The sequence below is a fragment of the Larimichthys crocea genome, chromosome XVII, assembly GCF_000972845.2.
Source record: "Larimichthys crocea isolate SSNF chromosome XVII, L_crocea_2.0, whole genome shotgun sequence".
NCBI lineage: Eukaryota > Metazoa > Chordata > Actinopteri > Sciaenidae > Larimichthys > Larimichthys crocea.
The window spans coordinates 15,866,158-15,879,344 of record NC_040027.1 but is presented as its reverse complement, the minus strand read 5'-3'; the positions used below and the strand labels follow the sequence as shown (position 1 = coordinate 15,879,344).

Genomic DNA, 13,187 nt, shown 5'->3' with positions numbered 1-13,187 from the left:
TACATTCATTACCACAGAGGTGGAGGGCAATGTTTTTTTTTGCTTTTTTTTTCACCTGGTCTCCTTCATGGTGTAGTTTACATCAGGAAAGGGATGTGCAATTGATTTCATTTGATTCTGTCGTGCAAATTGCAGCACCAGCCTGGAAACAAAGATAAACGTTTGTCCAAATAATTAGAATTAGATTGTGATTGTAAAGCTTGGTTGGCTTCATTTGTGGCACTGTCTTGCTATTAGTAACATAAGTAGCATAATGTTACCCAAATGGTGCTTATCCAGTGGAAGCTGGCATGCAGATTAAACATTATCGATGCCTGTTAGCAAAAGAATAACTGTTTCTAGCGAGCTCTCAGCAAGGTGGCTGAGAAATTGCAGTCTTCTGGGAACGCACTTTATGTGTGTTTCTATGTGTGTGTGTGTGTGTGTGATGTATCATATGGTAAACAAAGATGAGTGCCACATCCTCAAGGGGGATAAAGCAAAGAGAGCGACAGCAGGAAGTGAAATCTGATCTTTAAGCGAGTTGGGATGCGCGTGCGCGAGCATGAATGCGCCACCATGTCGGTTTTTACACACCTGCTGAATCTTTTTTCATCATATCTTCTCGACTCCTTTTCCACATCGCATCACTCCAATTTCAGCGTTACAAAAGCCTCCAGGCTTTTTCCACTTTCATTTTTTTTTTTGTTTATGTATTTCCCCCCTCGCTCGCCTCTTTTTTACCTCTCACAATCCTACACTGTGTTATGCCGGAGTCAATTGTGCTTGTTCATCTTTTTCGCAGCGTCTATTTTTTCCTCTGTCAGTGTGAGAGAAAAGTACATTGCTGCTATCGAGTAAAACAGATTCAAAAGTAAATCAATTTTCCTCTACAACCTCTCTTATCACAGAGCCTGGCCTCGTGGACCACAAACTCTTTTTGAGAGAGCCACTTTGTGGTCAACAATGTTGTGTAACTCACAAAATTGCCATTTTAATCTGCAGAGTGCCTTTGTTAATATGGAATTTGAATCCTGCATAACATACACCACCTGAAGAAATTGTATCTGCTCTGAGAAAAAGTACAAGATAAACTTTATTGATCCCACATCGGAGAAATTCACTTGTTACAGCCGCTCGTGTCTTTAGCTCTCCCGTCTGCCCTCACAAGGTGAAAGCCGTCCAAAGTTTTCAGCCATATCTGAAAACTTTGGATCCCCCTCTGTAGAGTTGTTAGTGCTGTTAGCTCCTCCATCTTATTTGGGATACATGTCACACTCCTCATGATAACAGTAACAGTACGCTTAGATCCAGCTCTGCATCCCCATCACGCCTATGTATCACGAGGTACTCTGTGTAACCAAAAAAAATGCAAATCACTCATCTCCATAGCCCATGTCTGCACACAAAACAGATGAAGACTGGTATCGGAAAATGAAAAAAAGCACTTACTAAAAACACAGAGCTACTGTGGCTGCCACCCACACGACACCATGGCAATCATAAACAAACAAATTTACAGATACTTATAAAAGGAATATCACTTTCAAGTGTGTATGGCAAACACAAAGCTACATAAAGATTCCCCCCTGTTTCCAGTCTTTGTGATATGGATGGACAGATATGAGAGTTGTGTCGGTCTTCAGAAGCACTGGTCTTGATCCGACTAGTCATTGTTGGCCCATACTGCTTTGCTTGTTTATTACCCTGCACTCCTCTTGTCTCCTCTTATCCCTCTGCCTCTGAAAGCCTTCGTGCATTTTGTTTCGCAGGTAACCTCGCTCACTTGGGCTGAACCCCTCTGGAGTGCAAAATGAGAGTCCATTTGAGAACACAAATCCCTTTTGATGCTGCCATGCAGAGCAGCATAGATCGGTCTGTGAGGGAGTTAAACAAGTAGCGCTTGTCTAAGACGATGTCACTGAGAGAAGCAGAGAAGTGGGTATTTATGTGTGTTTACGCATCTGCAGGGAGGGGAAAATGTGGTTATGAGGGCTGATGTTAAGCTATCAGGAAAGAGACACTCAGCCTCTTAGCTTGAGCAACTGCAACGCCATCAACAGCTGCAGGAATGAGCAATGACAGCTATTCACAAGTCTGATATTTGTGTGTGCTCAGAGACACATTAACCAGCCAGTAAGGAATGAAAAATTGTGGCTTCAAAAATGTGTGTGTATGTGTGTGTCTGTGTGTGTGTGTGTGTGTGTGTGTGTGGAGGGAGGCATTTGGTGCTCCATGAATAACAAATGAGAGATGAGATGTTTTCACTTGTGAGAGCATTTCAGGGCACACACATACAAATACACACATGCAAACACACACCTCATACGGCGCATCCTCTGTTGGCAAAATTGAGAATTAGGAGATGAGGAAACTGATTTAAAAGTTCTGAATCCTGAGTTTTTTTGTTTGTTTTTTTCCCAGCGTGGCTGAGGGAAAAAAATCAAATCGCGAAAAAACACAGTATATCTTCACATATAGGCTGAAGATAAAAACAAACACAAGATTTCCAGATGGTAGGTGAGTGCTGGAACACTAGGTGAGTAGAATAACTGGAAATGCTCATCTGAAAACCTGGCAGGTGGTCGTACTGCGGGGGAGGACGAAGGAGGAGGAGAGAGAGAGAGAGAGAGAGAGAATGGCAGGCGATGGGGAGAAAAATGACAGAGCTGAGAGAGAAGGATGGAGAGGTTGAACGACTCACGCAGCAGAGTGTCTGTGACTGCTGGAAAAACATTGTTCCACCAATCTGCCGTTTAATTACAGACAGGCCACCCCTGTAGCGTGTAGCGCTTTAACGTGCATCCAGTCAAGCAGGACACACAAAGAGAGTGCCGTGGAAAGTGACACTAATGAAAAGAAATCAATAGCCTCGTTTTCTTCACCATTCAACCACACTGTCTCTTCCACCCACCTAGGCAGTGCTTCTTTCAATCCTTTCCATTCTTTCACTCCTTCTCTTGATCTCCTCTCGTTTCACTCATTCTCAACAGCTTGACATTAAGATTTCCTCCACCTGTTTAATATAGCTCTGCTCATCTCTTCGTCAGATCCATTTCTAATTATATCCTTTGTGACTGGCAATGTGGGAGAACTTGTTTAAGAACATGTTTGTTTTATTCATAAAGGAACTCAGGAAGACAGGAAGCGTCTCTGTGAGACTATATTTAGACAGAGCGGTGCTTTGAACGTCCAGACACACTCACAAATGACAATGCTTAAAATGCTGATGTTGAGCAAGTAATGTCACCATCTTAGAGCCTTTTTCCGTACACATATGCTGGCTTGGTTTGACTCGGTCTAAGCAAGCAAGGAAGGGATTTGCATCTGTATTACCACACTAATGAAAATGAATGCACTGATGCTGAGCTTTGGGGCAAATTGGATTAGACATGGTGACGTGTATTCCAGTGAAAAGAAAGAGAACTGTGACTTATTATACCTGTGTTACTTTGTAAGAGTGTAATTCATATTTCCTTCTGCAGTGTAAATGAACCACCTCTGTCTTTTCAGGCAAGGTGACACAGACGCAGATTAGAGTGTGATAATAATATATGATGATGTGACTCCAGTGTAAAATTAGTTTTACACTGGCTGGGAGTAAAGACTACAAAAATGCAGTGAAACATTGCAGGATCTTTGCAGAACAAACCCGCTAATGCTAGAGCTCTGAATGCAGCATGTGCAGAATTTTTTTATGTCTTATGTCCTTTCATTCTGTTATCTGTTGTTTTGATGAAAGTAATATTTTTATCTCTTTGGCTGTGGTGCTTTAAGCTGCAAAGAGGTGGTTTATATCGATCTCATAATGCATATCCAGGTTTGATGAATGACTTATGAAAGGACTTTTGATATCTTCCCTCCACAGTCTGTCCCTCCACTGTTCAGGTAGTGCAGTAATGGCCTGTTGGATCAATGACCAATAATCAGAGAGACACAATGAAGCTCTGTTCTTTTCCTTTTACTCCACAACCAGAGCAATCTGATGGAACAAAAGAACCTAGAAGGACAGCAAATTTTCTTCTACAAGAAGCAATTAACTTACCTTTTTTTCAACGTAATGAGAAATAAGATCCCGTGGCTTCATTTACAAGATGGCATTGATTTTCTCTCCTTTGTTCTCCTCTCCTCTCCTCTCGTCAGGCGTAACCAACGCCGATGCAGTGGTGAATATGCGGAAGGTGACCCATCAGACCATTAGCGAAGAGTTGTCCACAACCGTTCTCCTCCCCTGCCTCTTCACCCTCCGCCCCAGTTCATCCCATGAGCCCCCCAGGATTAAGTGGACCAAGGTCTGGGGCCAGAGAGGCTCAGATGGCCTGCAGAAGGAACAGTCTGTCCTGGTGGCCAAAGACAATGTGGTCAAGGTACAATAACGCCTGAGATGTCTAGTGGTGTTTGGAAAAATCTGGCTCAGTAATGTTTAACTTCTCTCTCTATTCCTATCATCGCAGGTGAAGAAAGCCTTCCAGGGTCGTGTAACTTTACCCGGTTACAATGAGAACCGCTACAACGCCAGTCTTGCTTTGTCAGGGCTACGTTCTAGTGACTCTGGTCTGTACCGCTGTGAGGTCGTGGTCGGCATCAATGACGAGCAGGACACAGTGCCCCTGGAGGTTACAGGTGAATAAAATGTAGACATGACTTCCAATTAAGGAAGCCATTTGGAATTAAAGTCACACTTGGTGTGGAAAATTTCACGCTAGGGGAAACTCAGCATTATCTTAAAATCCTGAAGACCAATTGTAGTTGGTTAACATTTCGAGGAAACGTGTGATTAGTAGCTGGGTTACTGCTACAAGCTAATGCACTTGCTAATTTCCCATTAGTATTTCTTTGGAGTTATTAAGTAACAAAAGACTGAGAGAACCCAACAACCATTCAGCCTGTTGCCAGGTAATAAAGCATTACATTTGCTGATTAACATCAAATGACTAATTCATTGCAGAAGCTAAACTTTCATTGAAAAAGGAAGAGATGCAAAAAAAACAACAACACAGCCTTGGGCAGTTACAATAACATACTGTATATTATTAAAATTCAAACCAAACTACACATTTTAGCAACATTCAATAGTGAAATAATGAGACAGTCACACACAGGAGAGCGAGACAATAGAGAGAAAAAGAACGAGGAAGAATCAGCCATGTCATAGTAATTAGTAATTAGTTACCATTTATGTCATCCTAGACATTATACATGTTCTCACATACACAAAGTATTACCTCAGTGAGTCGACACTTGATTCACTGGCTCTCAAGGTTTGCCACTATGAATAATAATGACCTTGTTTTCCATGTCAGGCTAATACAGCCATTACACCCAGGGCTGTTCACTGTCCACGTAGAGTGTATGATGATGGGGGGAAAAAAGGTGAGCAAACTCGAACACATTAAACATCATTGACCTGGGCCACTCGGGTGCTGTTCATGCACTGAAAGCCTAATGAAACCAATAAGGTAGGCAGCCAGCAGTGTACGCTTTTTGTCAAATAGTGTTACTCCGAGAGCTTTGTATGGCTCTCAGTGGCTTGACTAAATGGGCAAACCATTTACTGCATTATCTGTATCCAGGACATCCATATTTGTGGAATTACGAGGCCCACCTGAAGGTAGCTGACTGTAGTAGAACCATAATTACTGTGTCAGAGTATTTTAGCTGTAGAGCTTTCATCAGATTCTTTCCAGGTCACTCACTATTTTTAATAATAAGCTATTATAATAATGACCACAGGGAATCACACAACGCATTAACCAATGTACACTATGCTGCCATTCCCACACATTAATGCTAGTGTCGCTAACACCAGCTAAACCCCAGTGGCCTTTATTCTTGTAGACAGTCACGGTGCACTACAATGGCTACATAGCGTGTCATCTAACATGAGACACATAGCCTCCATGGAGTGGAGTGCCTGCATATAGCTCAGATGTGCATATGTGCAAGCATGCATATGTGTGTGGGAGCGTTTTCCTATTATAGTTTCAGTATTTCGACGAGGACGAGAGATGAGACAGAGCACCTCATCTCTCTCCAGATTTATATTTACTAAGCAAGACTCCTGTCACAGCTTGGGAGACCCTGAGTCCTCCCCCGGTTGGTTAATCGATTAACACGCTATGAAAACCACTCCTTCAGAGAGAAACCAATTACGTAGCTGGCGAGGAGTAGCCATCTCCAGGGTTTCGTCTTAATTGGCAGTCATGCTACATGACAGACCACAGCCATCCTCGCACTAATTCTACAGAGTGCTTAACGTATTAATTAGCAGGTATTGATACCGCTCAGCTATATCAATATCATAATAATACACACTGCTCTTAGGCTCATTTGTTGTTGCCTAAGCACCGACGATATGCACTTCCGTTCCTGCCATCTCTTTTTTTAATCTCTCCCCTGCTGCCTCTTACTCGCTCACTCACTGGTTTTGTCTCCATTTTGCTTCGTCTTGGCACATATTGACTGGTCAATTGGCTGTGTCTCACCAATTAGAACACAGAGCCATTGATTGAATGTGTCAACCATGGTCTGTGGTGAGATATGGCTGCCCAGCATTAACTGGTGTGCGAACAATAGATAGTATATCAACATCGGGCATGGTGGAAAGCTTTGTGTTGTTGTTCCACGATTTCTGCGCAAGAGTCAAGTCTCGTCAAGTTATTCACAGTTGCTTTGAAAATATACAATGTTCAAGTCATGAATACAGCAATCTATAGTTTGTAGATACATCTCGACCCACAGCTGACGTCCTTTATGTAATGTGGCATGATTTAAAATAACATGAACAAAAAGTAACGTCCAGTGGGAATAAGTGCTAATGTTGGCAACCTATCAAGCTCAGCAAACTAGTTTTTACTCTGCTTGTTAGCCTAGATTGCTAGCCTCAACTTTCAGAATGGAATACAGACTTGATGAGTCCTCCCGATTCTGGAAGGTGTGTAGGTTTTCTGCAAAAAAAGGGGGGAAAACGTCTGTCAGTGTTTGCAGGATATACAAGGCTCTGACATGCTGTAGTCTGCGGTGCATCGAGACATTTGGCAGTGCATCTCCTCGAAACAGCATCTGTCAAATGTCAGTTAACTGGTGCCAAATGCTCAACCAGAGGCTTAAAGATTAGGCGGTGTTGTTTTTTTTTACAAATTCATTCGAAATTAATTTGTCTTGGAGAATGCTCATAATAGCTGTAGATTCATTACAGTTATAGTTAGACTTTAAACAAAATAAATGTTGCCGTACTGTGTTGCACTATGAATCAGTGTGTTGTAATGCAGTGTAAGGTACTAAACAATACTGTCAAGGGACACCAAATGCTCAACAGTGCTACAATGAGGGCATCACACAGCCATAAAGCATAGGGCCTACCCACAAATGGTGCCTTTCTGTTTCTCTCCCCGGAGACTGTGTGTGGATGTGTGAGGATACAGAGGGTAAAAATAGAGGCATGAGGTATTGGGCATTCAAACCTCATGTGGAATACGATTGGGTTTCCCGTACTGAGAGGAAACCCATTTGTTTCTCTAGTGTACGTATTAGCCAGCAAACTAGCATCTCTTTTTTGGACAAGATCCCACAGCCTCAAAGGAGAGAGGAGAGAAACTGAAAAATTAGGAGAGAAGAAATGGAGCAAAAAGAAACAGAGAATTTCTGCTCCATGTCTTTGTGAAGAGACGGACTGCTGGGATTAAGGGGAACTGTGAGGATGTGTGACACACAAACACACATGGCCCTCGCTTGCTTTCTTCACCCATAGCCTGAAGTGCTAATGCTCAAATTGCCACGTAGGCCTCCATCTCGCAGGAATCTCTGTCACTCCCTCAGACAAAGCCAGGGAATATAAAGGAGCCGTGTGAGTAGCCAGACGCCCACTGGCTTTCATGTCGCTGGATGCTCCTCAGGGGAGCAGCACTGCGTGACTGGCTGGCAGAGGTGGGAGGTGAGGGAACGTTAGATGGACACTTCTGAAGCGATTCCTTTCCCATTTAAGTGGAATATATATGCCCCTTTCACAGCTAAGGGAATTGTGTCTGACTTTATTCCCAGCTGATTGTTATAACCTGATTTTTTTGTATTCCTGTCTACCTCTCACCAACTCTTTCCATCTCCGTGATCCAATCCATGGATCTCCTTGAATTTAGTGTCTATCTATATTTCTGTGTCTGCATCCTTTGTTTTTCCATCATGAGTGCGACAGCAGGCGCTGTGCGGCGGGATGACATTGTGTGTGTGTGTGTATACTGTTAAAGCAGTAAAATAAACATCACCGCTGTTTGTCATACACCGTATCCAAGGGCAACATCTCTTTTCTCTAATGATAAGCCGACCAAGTGCCTGATGCAAATGAGACTCACGTAACCAGGTTGCTGAACCTGGATGCTGTTACTTCCTCCTGCACAGATGGAACAATGTCAGTACATGATGAGGATGTCTAGAGGGCTTTGTGTTTATGTATCTGTGAGTTAGTACATGCTCATATTTTAATGGTTCATGGTTGCGGTTCATGAATATTTCTGTGACCCGTAGGTTGCAGGTCTTAAATTCATGTGATTAGTTTCTGTAGTCACGTGCTGATTCTCTTTCCTCCAGGTGTGGTATTTCACTACCGGGCACCCCATGACCGATACGCCCTGTCTTTTGCTGACGCCAAGAGGGTGTGCCTGGAGAACTCAGCGGTAATTGCAACACCAGGCCAGCTGCAGGCCACCTTCGCTGATGGATATGACAACTGTGATGCCGGCTGGCTGTCTGACCAGTCTGTACGGTGAGGCTTTCAACTGTGCATACAAAAGCTATAGTTTGTTGCTCTTGGAATAACTCTAAAGAGGACACTGTCACTATGGTTACTACTGTGATACAAAGCAGTGTTTGTCATACTGGCAGCACTACTAGAGTGCCTATGTACGTAGTCCAGCATCAAAGGCGATAATTTGTTAAAGTAGTACTACATATAGAAGAAAAGAAATAGTGGAAAGAAGACTAATTAGCCCTCTGGTTAGAGTTGGAATGTCAACAAATAAAACACAGCTAACCATGCGTTATGAGCACAATTATGAGCTCTTCTAAGATGATGAAAGGACTTCCTGTAATATATGCAGCACCAGCCAATGGACAGAGTCTCAGTTATGAGTTTGTCCTGTATCTATACTCTGGCATTTGAGTAGAAATTTAAATCTTAACATTTCTAGTAGCATTTTTATAGAAATTGGTTCCCACTGTTGTAAATACACAGTTGTACATCTGCATTTGTTATTATTATATTACTTGTTATCAAAAACTAGCGGGATCGACAACAACAAGATCAAGCAGATGCAACAACGCGAGACACAGCAGCCAGCTAATATTCCTCATGAGTCCAACAGCAAGAAGCTCAGCTCGGCGTCTGTCTTTAATCCTTTTATTTCACAAAGCTCACACCAACGATTTAAAGTCAGTCCCGGATTTACTCTGTTCTGAGTATGTCTGTTCATCGCTGTCCATTATGTCCATAGAAGCTGTGTTACGTTACATTGCCTGCTTGCCCAGCTCCGGTTCTGGCACGACACCGGGTCACCACCCCGGGTCAGGAAACCTCCTTTTCATCCCAGTAGTCTAAAATAATTGTGGTACAAACACTCTGTCAGTGCTCTGAGGTAACAGCAACTATAGTAAACAGCAGTTTTCTTAATGTGTTGATGCGTAGCAACCAGAAGACATCAGAGAGAAGAAATACTTGATTCAGTTTCACCAAAATAAGTGAAATAGTTGTTGGTGTCTGAAGTGTTACATACTTCTCAGTGGAGATCGTATCCAGAGCACAAGAACAGGTGTACTGAGCACAGAGTAGGAATGACAGACACGCCACACACCTAATGAAATGTCAGTGTAGCATCAAAATGAAATGAAAAGTTACACAATGTAATATAAAATCCAAACGGCAGAGCATTTCCTCATCTACATGTATAGCCGCTGATTGTCACACACTGCAGCTGCATCTGAATATCATGGGCTAGACGGTAATTAGCAGTCTTTGGCTGAAAGTAGCAAGGCTTGTTGACAGCTCTTGTTTGTCGGACCAGGTTGCTATTTTAAAATCAGACAGATGTCTCAGCCTAACATTTTTGATAATGATCAAACAGTGTCACAAAGTAAATGCACTCTGCTCCTGAAATGTCAAATAAAGAGAAAACTTGATGAACAATTTAAAAATATTAATTAATTTAGATCTTTTTGGTGTTTTTATAAACATGACACCATGTAACATAATTGGACCTAATTGCTTGTTTGCACACTGGAAAGACAGTTAACTACATCTGCCCCCTCTGTCAGGCTGCTGCGTGTGCTTCAGCTTGCCACCATCCGTAAAGTCTTACCAGTCAGAGCTTGTCTCTCAACGGTATTCTCCATATCTATCATTTTAATTTCAAATCGCTTTTGCTCCAGTGCCAAGCAGATTGCCTGTTGTCTTCACATTTTCCTCACAACCTTCCTGCAGCGTGGCTTCATTCCCTATTTCTTTCGCTCCCTTCTGTCCCGTACTCCTGTTGTTTTCACTCGGGAGCTATCTAATTGGTCCATATCCAGTAGGCTCCGGCCGCACATCAGCCAGGAGGAAAGTGTCCAATTAATATAGACATCATCCATCGCTTCATCAGCCACAGCAGAAATAAAGAGGCTGAGGCTGGAGACACTACAAGACTTAGTTGTCTTGGTATAGTATTACATACAAACAGGTTGCTATTTAAAAAAAAAAAAGGGCTGCAGGTTTATGATTATGCACGGGTATGTCTGTCTTCCGCATGTGTTTTTCGCACATTTGCCTGTGTGTGTCCTGTCCAAGTACTTCATAAGTCCCTGTATGCTTAGTGTAATCTTTTAATCAGCCTCTTTGCCTGTGCCCTGGTGCTGTTGGAATCAATGTTCTTGTGGAATAATTGCTCAGTTGGAGCCTGAATATAGATCGCTGTTTTCTCAGCCCCAGAGGCACGCCAAGCCACTGAAGGAATTCCTGATTCCTTTAACCTCTCCTTGACTTCATACCTCTACCTCCCCTCCCTCTCTCTCTCTAAAGCTGTAGCGTTACAGGAATCCTTGCATTGCCAGAGCATTAAACACATTTCGAAACGATTTTAAGTAAAACGGTTGGGTAATTATTCTGTGAAACTTACACTGAGGGCGGAATAATTAAAAGAAGCAAGATATTGTATCTATTGAATTGCTTTGCAGTTGTTGTCCTGAGGTTGTTTTAATAAATGTTATTGCATACCTCATTTCGGTATTGCAGCCAGTTTTAGGGGCGATATTTATGTGTTATTCTTTGGGTAATCTCTGGGAGGAGGATATACTTAAACTCATTGTATCCAGGGCAGGAGATGATAAAAGTATAGTTCAGTTTTCATCTTATTTTGTGTGTGTGTGTGAACACAGACTCTTCCTCTGGGAGCCGAGTTTGTCTGTAGCTGCCTTTTTCATAGGCAGGCTATATTAATCTCCCCCTCTCTCGCTTCCCCTGTTTCTTGATTTTCTCTGCAGGTATCCCATCCAATCGCCTCGTCCCGGTTGCTATGGCGATCGGGAGGACTCACCTGGAGTCCGTAACTACGGCAAAAGGTCCCCCGATGAGCTGTTTGATGTCTACTGCTTTGCTAAGCAGCTCCAAGGTAGGAGTCGGGAGCTTCAACCGTAAATTTGGGTTTAGTCATGCATGGGTCCACTAAGCCGTGTGTGCAGCGCAAGAACGCTGTGACCAGGAGTTAATACTCTGTTAGCACAGAAAGGAAGAGGGCAGAAGGAGAAGGAGGGGAGAGGAGTCAGGGGGAGAAAGAGAGACAATACCTCCTGCAGGCACAAGATAAGTGGGTCAGTAGTGTTATCCTAAAACTTTACTTTTCGATTTGTAATGCCACAGGCAAAGGTGGCAAGGACCTACAACAGTCGTGCAAAATGTCTTTGACTTTGATTAACTCATGGCTGGCTTACCCCTCCCCTAAACAGCAACTGTCCAATCATAGAATAGCAACCACAAGCTGTAGCAGTGTGTGTATTTAAGCAAAAAAACAAGAGTATTACAGGCTAACCAGCTTCCTGCATACAGTAGTAACCCAGAGTAACTTCTGAAGCTAAGAGGTATTACATCTAGAACAATGCTGCTCCATTGATCATCAACTGGTGATGGTGCTGACATGGTTTAGTCATTTACAGTATGTAAGTGCATACAATATTTAAGGCCCTCTCATTTCAAAAAAGAATCAGCTGATTGTTAAGTAGCAAACTACAGCCGATCAAATCTGCCAAGCAACAGTTGGCTTTTTAAAAATCATAATCACGGGACGTTGGCTAGAATTGAGAAGCCTTCTGTTGCTTACATCTGTGTAAAATCCTAAACTCCCAAGACTTTTTTTTTTTGTGCTAAATCTGCCACCGCGCTCCTTGAAAAGTGCATATGCGCTGTGCTAGAGAGGAAAAGCATGACAGGCATAGCAACAGTAACTAAGGGGTCGAGGCTTAGCAAACTGGTGCTAAGGTGTTTCTGGGCACAGCCAGATCCTTTAAAGCTCCACATGATTGAAACAGTTTTGAACCTTTAATCAGAGTTTATGAATTCACACCTACTCGATGATTCCACCAAATAACTGGAGGCCGCGTTCCTCCAAGTTGTGTTCCACTAATTATTCTTTAAGATGAATTACATAGGCGATTGTTTCTTGTCGGCTCTTACTACTTAGATCCGTAGCTAGTTCATGCAGTCAAATCAAGTCTACTGCCACTCATGCATAACATATTTCTTTCAATGGCAGTGTACTTAAGATGTGATCTAACTTTATTAGTTGCCACAGTGCTCACTGAAAGCCTTATAGCATTTCGTAAGACACACCTTCACCCCCAGCATCCACCTATAGACCCTGAGTTTGACTCCCTATTCTATGCTGTGATGAGATTTCTTTGTGGGGAGTGAAAAAACTCCAAACACTGCATGTGTCACATTATAATTCAGGTTCAGTCCAAATCAAAGTCCATGACAGCTGACGGGCTGAAATATTGTGTGTTAAGTGTTTGTGATCTTTGCATATTGCAAATAACAATCACAAGCACAGCAGGATTTTTTTTTTTAACACCGCAATCAAAATCGCTGCAGGGGTTAGTATATCTGGGTCACTTGTTATGAGGTGGTACAACCACAGCTGTTATTAAGCATAATAGTAGTGGGAGTTACCAGAGGTATCAGTAGGCAATAT

General features: G+C 42.6%; 1 protein-coding gene across 1 annotated transcript in view; it reads left to right on the top strand.

The window, feature by feature from the left end:
* The window catches only part of ncanb (neurocan b), a 137,488-nt gene that overhangs the window by 39,913 nt on the left and 84,388 nt on the right, over positions 1–13,187 (top strand). Inside the window, exons 3-6 of the mRNA XM_027290477.1 lie at positions 4,123–4,346; positions 4,434–4,602; positions 8,563–8,737; positions 11,485–11,612. Of these exons, the coding sequence (XP_027146278.1) occupies positions 4,123–4,346; positions 4,434–4,602; positions 8,563–8,737; positions 11,485–11,612 (696 nt within the window). The remainder of the gene's footprint in view (positions 1–4,122; positions 4,347–4,433; positions 4,603–8,562; positions 8,738–11,484; positions 11,613–13,187) is intronic.